Source organism: Euprymna scolopes, chromosome 33 (genome assembly GCF_053919585.1).
Source record: "Euprymna scolopes isolate OS-2025 chromosome 33, ASM5391958v1, whole genome shotgun sequence".
Taxonomy (NCBI): Eukaryota; Metazoa; Mollusca; class Cephalopoda; order Sepiida; family Sepiolidae; genus Euprymna; species Euprymna scolopes.
In genome coordinates this window covers 29496615-29505621 of record NC_136514.1, presented here as the reverse complement: position 1 = coordinate 29505621, position 9007 = coordinate 29496615, and the positions used below count along the sequence as shown (strand labels likewise).

The 9007-nt window shown below is 24.5% G+C and overlaps 1 protein-coding gene across 1 annotated transcript in view; it reads right to left on the bottom strand.

The window, feature by feature from the left end:
- Window positions 1-1772: 1772 nt before the first annotated feature.
- The window catches only part of LOC145258184 (protein HEXIM1-like), a 63775-nt gene continuing 56540 nt past the window's right edge, over window positions 1773-9007 (bottom strand). Inside the window, exon 2 of the mRNA XM_080116064.1 lies at window positions 1773-2193. Coding sequence (XP_079972190.1) covers window positions 2163-2193 — 31 coding nt within the window. The 3' untranslated portion in view covers window positions 1773-2162. The remainder of the gene's footprint in view (window positions 2194-9007) is intronic.

Genomic DNA, 9007 nt, shown 5'->3' with positions numbered 1-9007 from the left:
TATTATTACCTATAATTCTATATATATTTATTATTATTTATAATTTTATATATATTCATTATTTATAATTATATATATAATCATTATTTATAATTTTGTATATATAATTATTATTATTTATAATTTTATATATATTCATTATTAATAATTATATATATATAATTATTATTACCTATAATTCTATATATATTTATTATTATTTATAATTTTATATATATTGATTATTTATAATTATATATATAATACTTATTTATAATTTTGTATATATAATTATTATTATTTATAATTTTATATATATTCATTATTTATAATTATATATATAATCATTATTTATAATTTTGTATATACAATTATTATTATTTATAATTTTATATATATTCATTATTTATAATTATATATATAATCATTATTTATAATTTTGTATATATAATTATTATTATTTATAATTTTATATATATTCATTATTTATAATTTTGTATATATTTATTATTTATAATTTTGTATATATAATTATTATTATTTATAATTTTATATATATTCATTATTTATAATTATATATATAATCATTATTTATAATTTTGTATATATAATTATTATTATTTATAATTTTATATATATTCATTATTTATAATTATATATATAATCATTATTTATAATTTTGTATATATAATTATTATTATTTATAATTTTATATATATTCATTATTTATAATTATATATATAATCATTATTTATAATTTTGTATATATAATTATTATTATTTATAATTTTATATATATTCATTATTTATAATTATATATATAATCATTATTTATAATTTTTCATATATAATTATTATTATTATTTATAATTTTATATATATTCATTATTTATAATTATATATATAATCATTATTTATAATTTTGTATATACAATTATTATTATTTATAATTTTATATATATTCATTATTTATAATTATATATATAATCATTATTTATAATTTTGTATATATAATTATTATTATTTATAATTTTATATATATTCATTATTTATAATTATATATATAATCATTATTCATAATTTTGTATATACAATTATTATTATTTATAATTATATAATTGTGCTAGCAGTTCAGCCCAGCTTTGCTCAGGCCCTATGTTCTGTTCATAATTTAGTTGCATATATATATATATATATATATATATATATATATATATATATATATATATATATATATATATATATATATATTAAAAAGTATGGAGTATTGCTGTCATACTTGGGCTGATGAATCTCTGTCCCATTTGAGGGTTCTTAATAAAGTGCAAAAACTTATCTGTAATTTGATTGGCTCACACCCCTTCTTCTTATCTGCGACTTCTCTCTCACGGACGTGATGTTGCTAGTCTCAATCTTTTTATAAATACTATTATCGTATGTGTCCTTCAGGATTCTTTGATCTGTGCCATGCTCCCTTCGTTACAGCTCGTTTGACTCGTTGTTCGTGTGATTTCCATTAATTTGCTGTCTTGGTACCTCATTGTAATGCAGCTTCCTATTTCAGTAACTTCTTTCCAAGAACTGGAAGCATATGGAACTCTCTTCCTGCTGACTGTTTTCCTCTTACATATAGCCTTGGTCTTTTCAAGACTAAGGTCAATAGGCATCTCCTGTTTTTGCAATAATCAGCTTTCGCCCTTGTGAACTCCTTACATCAAGTGACTTCGTGGCTCGTCTGAAGCGGCTTCCATTAAAAAAAAAATGGCAGAAATAAAAACTATTGCTGAATAACATTTGTTTTTAAGCTCCATTGTTATTTATTTTTCTTTTTATGTTCTTTCTCATATCTCAGATGGATTATCTTGCTTCTATGTTCCATCTTGACATCCCAGAGACTAAAAGCAATTGTCACTGTTTGAGATCGGAGCAAAATCATTTTGCATTTGGATTGTGTCTTTTTTTTCTCCCCACAAAGAGATGCGATCCGTCAAAAAAAAAAAAAAAAAAAAAAAAAATCACGTTTTTAGATATTTTATCAAACAACTTCCCCTTTTACTCGCGGCTGCATTACACGAGCTGGCTTGAATAATCCACAACCTGCACGAGACTGGCCACTTGACAGATGGACCAAGCATCAATGGACGCCCATAATTCTGACTGGAGTAAACGTCAGCCCTCATCAGTCAACAAGGACAGCTCATTCCATACAGCAACCTGTAATAATATGAGACAGAATATTAATCCCGTGAAAGAAATAATTTATCTGTAATTTTGCAGTATAGTTAACAGCTGAGAAATAATTTTAAATTTGCATAAAACAAATCAACGAAAGAGCTATTTTAAACTTGAATATGACAGACCAACGAAAGAGCTATAATAAGCTTAAATGAAACTTAAAAGGAAAAGCTATTTTAAATTTGAATGCGACAGACTAACGAAAGAGCTATATTTAGCTTGAATGCAATGGACCAAGGAAAAGCTATCTTAAACTGGAATGTGACAGACCAATAAAAAAGCTATATTAAACTTGAATGTGACAGACTAAGGAAAAGCTGTTTTAAACTAGAATGTGACAGACCAATAGAAAGAGCTAGTTTCAGCTTGAATGCAATGGACTATCGAAAGAGCTATTTTAAGCTTGAATGCAACAAACCAATGAAAAAAGATATTTTAAACTTGAATGTGACAGACCAATGAAAAAGCTATATTATGCTTGAATGTAACGGACAGACCAGGGATTTTACTGAGATGTTTGGACACATGAAAAATAAAATGCGTCTATTCAATTTACACATTTTATAATGGAAATACTTTTTCAAGCTGAAGGTTGACAGACAGACAGACAGACAGACCTACCAATTCTTTCATAGTGATGCCTCACATATACAAGCGACCTGGTATTTATGTGTAAATGGAAGTATCTGTGTGCGTTCAGACAAGATGTAGAATCTACATAAAATCTAGGTGTATTTATATGTAATACTAGCGGTGGGGTGGAGAGACGCCCGGCTTTGCCCAGGCGTAAAGTATGCTTAAATATGATATTTTAATTTTTCCAGATTTTGTATATATTATTATAGAGTTGTGATTAATGACCTGGATGTTCCAAGTTCGAATCCAGTTTGTTCCACAGAAACACTTTCACTTAAGAATGTTGATAACTTTCACGATGCCTTTGTTAGAGAAGAATTCCAACTAGAGAGATATCAGAAAAACGAATACCAACAACAGTCATCTGATTCATATGAAATAAATGATGTCTCACCACAACAACAACATGAAAATGGGATTCCAGATAGAGGCCCCTGGAAAAAAGTCCAAAAAAAAGGTGGTTTAATAACCGACAAGATTTCACTCTAACCAAGCTGTTGACCATAAAAATCCGGCACAGATCTAAGTTCACAAGAAACTCACACAAAAAAACGTTACTTGATATAAAATAGTCAAACCAGTCAACATCTGAACTTTATCTACAAATACTGAAAAATAGAAAAGTTTGTTTTATAATTATATAAAATAATAAAATATAAATAGAGTGATCTGAAGGTTCATTGGATGCTTCACATCTGAAAAATATTAACCTGGAATAATTATATATATATATATATATATATATATATATATATATATATATATATATATATATATATATATATATTTATATATATATATATATATATATATATATATTTATATATATATATATATATATATTTATATATATATATATATATATATATATATATATTTATATATATATATATATATATATTTATATATATATATATTTATATATATATATATTTATATATATATATATTTATATATATATATATTTATATATATATATATATATTTATATATATATATATATTTATATATTTATATATATATATATATATATTTATATATATATATATATATATTTATATAAATATATATATATATATATATATATCAATTATTATTTATATTTATATATATATATTAATTATTATTTATATATTTTTATATATATATATATATATATATATATTTATATATATATATGTATTTAATTATTATTTATATATATATGTATTTAATTATTATTTATATTTATATATATTTAATTATTATTCATATTTATATATATTTAATTATTATTTATATTTATATATATATATATATTTAATTATTATTTATATATAATAATTATTTATATATATATTTATATATATTTATAATTATATATAACTATTATATATATTATTTATAATTATATATATAATTATTATTTATATATATATAATTATTATTTATATTTATATATATATTCATTATTTATATATATATATAATTATTATTTATATTTATATATATATATTTATATGTATTATTATTTATAATTATATATATAATTAATATTCATAAATATATATATATGTAATTATGATTATTTGTAATTATATATATATAGTTATTATTTATAATTATGCATATATATAATTATTTATAATTATGCATATATATAATTATTCATAATTATGTATATATATAATTATTTTTATAATTATGTATATATATAATTATTATTTTTTTAAATTATGTATATATAATTATTATTTATAATTATATATATAATTATTATTAATAATAATTATGTATATATATATCATTATTATTTTTTATAATTATGTATATAGATAATTATTATTATTTATAATATAGTATACATATAATTGATATTATTTATAATCATATATATATATATATATAATTATTATTAATATTTATAATTATAGCTATATATAATTATTGTTATTTATAATTATAGCTATATATAATTATTATTATTTATAATTATAGCTATATATATATTATTATTATTTATAATCATGTATATATATAATTATTATTATTTATAATTATAGCTATATATATATTATTATTATTTATAATCATGTATATATATAATTATTATTTATAATTATGTATATATAATACAATCATTATTTTTTATAATTATATGTATATATATATATATATATATATATAAATATATATATATATAATTATCATTTATAATTATGTATATATATAATTTTTTTATAATTATGTATATATACACGTAATTATAAATATACATATACACATATGCATATATAATTATTAATATTTATAATTATATATGCATAATTATTATTTATAATTATATAATTATTATTACTTATAATATATCAATATAAATAATAATAAACATATATAAAATCTTAAATAGTAATTATTATATTTAATTATTTTTACTTATAATTATATATATATTATTATTACTATTTATAATTGTATATCTAATTATTATTATTTATAATTCATATGTATTTATTATTAACTATTATATTTATATATATATATATATATATATATATATATATATATATATATATATATAATTATTATTCATAATTTTACATATATTTATGATTACTTTGATACAACGTCTGACATATGGCCGAGTGGTCATAGACATTGTATCAAAGTTTACAGTTACCCAAAGGTGCTGAGTTCAATCTTGAACGAAGGTAGTGAAAAGTAACATTCAACACAGAGAATCAACAACTATGTCCCAGAGCCTAGCTGGAGTCCGAACACGGTACCTCCGTAATAATAATAAAGGGTTGGGTTCGAGACTCCTAACAAACGGTTCCCCAGTTCGATACAAAACACCTGACGAAGGCCGGAGGGCAAAACGGCCGAAACGTTGTGACTATAACAACCAAGATGAGGAAGTCAGTCCGACAATCTCAATCAATGAAAACACCTCATCTCAAAAATACAGACAATTACTAATGTTCTTGAGTATATAGTTTTAATTGGAATTCATTATTGAGATGAGTATTATATTAATTTTTATTTATTGCCAGAGGAATAGTTGGCCGAAATGTCGTGAAACAACAACTAATAAAGATGAGAATAATAGTCCACAATAAATAAAAATTAATTGTTCTTGAGTGTTGGAAATCATTTTTATGATAAAGGTTGTCGTTGGCAATACTCTTACTTACTCATCGATAATACTCTTACGACTAGTGACGGCGAGCCCCCCCCCCCATTGCAAAAATGGTAACCTCTCGTTACTAAAGGTGAGGTTAGGAGATGACGTGCAATGGGGGCTTTTGACAATGTAGAAAACTTCTTGAGCTTAACATTAATTTCGATAGTTTTTTTATGTTAAAATTTATTTAATTCTATTTATCTTTCATTTATGCAATCATGTACGAAAGAATTATAATTTATCTTCTCTCTAGGAAGTTAGACACAAAGTCAGGTTTGATGAAAGTGTTTTTATGGAATGAACTGGACTCGAACTTGACACATCCAGACTTTCGGTCAGTTTAGTTAACCACTTAGCCATTGATTGTTCTATTTTTAGTCCGAGAAGGAGAAATTAAAATTTTTGTCCCAACCCAGAGTGCCCCTTTTTGAGAAACTGGAATTTTCATCACACTTAAAAAGAAACAACCTTGTGTTTAACTTTGCCCTCATGGGTAGGCAAGCAAATAGGGACATATTGGGCTAATACCAGAGCGGAGTATGATTCTATTCTGTTTTAGGAAATTATCCTCCCAGGAATTACCCCCTTCTTAGTTTGGTATAATAATTTGGGGGATGGGGAGTGTAGGAAGATAGATTTTTCCACATGTTAAAAACCGAACCTCTGCCTTACTGTGCTTTTTTTTCTTGTTTAATTTTCTTGTTAGTTCATTCAAGCTGGGGATGGGGCATCCTACCGAATGCCAAACATTCACCCGCTCATACATTCCAACCAAGACAGCTTTTTAAGATTCTGACTGTCCCTTTAAATCAAATTGTTGACTCTTTCTTAAACTTGGTTCACCGAGTATATTGGCCACGTAGTTTTTAAAATTCTTTTTCATGAGTTCAGTTACTCTTATAATTACTGGAATGATGGAGATCTTCCTAAGATTCCAGTTTCTTTTCATGTCGTACATAAGAGATTGGTATTTCGTTATCTTTTACCTCTCAGCTCTGTTTAACTCGGCATCATTGGGGACACTGACTTCTACTAAGGTTTCTTCTTTCTCCTTCTTGTCCCATATCACTATGTCAGGTTTTATAGCTCCGTTTTCTAGGTACGTAGCTGCAGAAATTGCACAATGATAGTGGATGGTCTATGACTTATTTCCAACTGTTCTTTCTGGTAAACATGTTCCCAAGACTTGCTACTGCATTCGATTTTCAACTTTTTACAGATAGTTCAGTTGTGAGGAGAAGAGCGAATAGAGGCATACGTCTTTATCTCAAATATCCGCAATCATGAAATTAACCAGAAGTTTATAAATCACATTTTGACATATTTCGATGAATAAAGTCTATTATTTAAGCATCCTTCTATGAACACAATGGCAACATTTGACCTCTTTAAAGGCATCATCCCTAATTGTATTTATCTTTTCTCCACAGCAGGAAGATGAGACAGAAGGTCAAGAAAGAGGGGTTTGAAAACCTAGTGCCCTAGAAGAAGGGCACTTTGACATATTATTATTATATTGTACCTAATATATAAGGAGAGTAGAAAGTGGACCTTGGGTTTACTTTCAGCAGCCGTATAACTCTCGCTTTTCTTATTTTGTCCTTTAGTCCTCACATTCCAGGAGTGAAGTTTCTGATAAAGAGGGAAGAATTGCTGTCTTTTGGGCCAGAATCTATTCCATCTAACACTTATCATTGGCAAGTTTTTGACCTTGAAGTAATACATTGTTTTTAGCTCCTTACGTCAAGTGGTTTCATACCTTGTCTGGAGTGATTTCTAATTCCAATACAAAAAAAATGCCTGGCCAGCCTCATTGGCGTTCTCTGGTAGGAGCGCCTCAAATAATTAGCAACAAACTAACCTCTTCTCAAAGAGTGAGAAGGTAAAGCCTGGGAAGGTGAACCTCCTAGAACTACACAGAACCATACCTCAGCCAACAGAGAACACGACAACCTCAACAATGGCGTACACTCTGGTGGTTTTAATAATATCACAATTACAAAATAGTTTTAGTGTGAAAATTTTTGCTAATAATTTTATTATTGATAAAAAAAATATTAAAAATGAAATAGCTTTAGAAAAAAAAACACACACACACACGCACACACTTTTATTGTCAAGGTATTTTTTTTATATATATAATTTGGAGCAGGGAAGGGCAAGAGGGCAACGTAAGTTGTATACTTTCTGACCAAGGCAAATTCGAGTCAAACTAAAAGCATTTTTATAACAAAATCATTCCAGTTAAATCTAAACCTCTTTTCGCATAGATATTCCAAAAAGTTTGTCAAATTCACATTCCCCTGCTAATTGACCCTATACGCACTAGTATGTTTAAGATTTGGGCGGCTATCACACATGTATACCATTCTTTCCAGTCTTTCATCACCTCCGTTTTTTTTAACCCCCATCATTTCCTCTTTATTCCATTTCAACACAGACCCTAATCCACTCCCCTATTTAGCCTTCTCTACATACAATCAAATCTTATTGCTTGTTCCTATCTTTAACAACATTTGACGGAACCTCCTAATATTGACTCCCTGTGATGCGGAAGACCTGATATTTCCATTGCAAACTTTGCTTTTGTATAAACTGAATAGGTCTCTAGTTACTAATAACTAGCTGACCGAAACATGCTCATGACTGTGTAGCAACATATTACTGCTAATGTAAAAACAAATAAAAAGTATATATATATATATATATATATATATACTTTTTATTTTTTTTACACACACACACACACACACTTTTTATTTGTTTTTACATTATATATATATATATATATATATATATATATATATAATATATTGGAAGTTTTTAACTTTTAAAACTGTATAAAAAAAATAAAGGTCAATGTCAAGTTTCTTTTCTTATATATATATATATATATATATATATATATATATATATATATATATATATATATATATATATAATATTGGAAGTTTTTAACTTTTAAAACTGTATAAAAAAAATAAAGGTCAATGT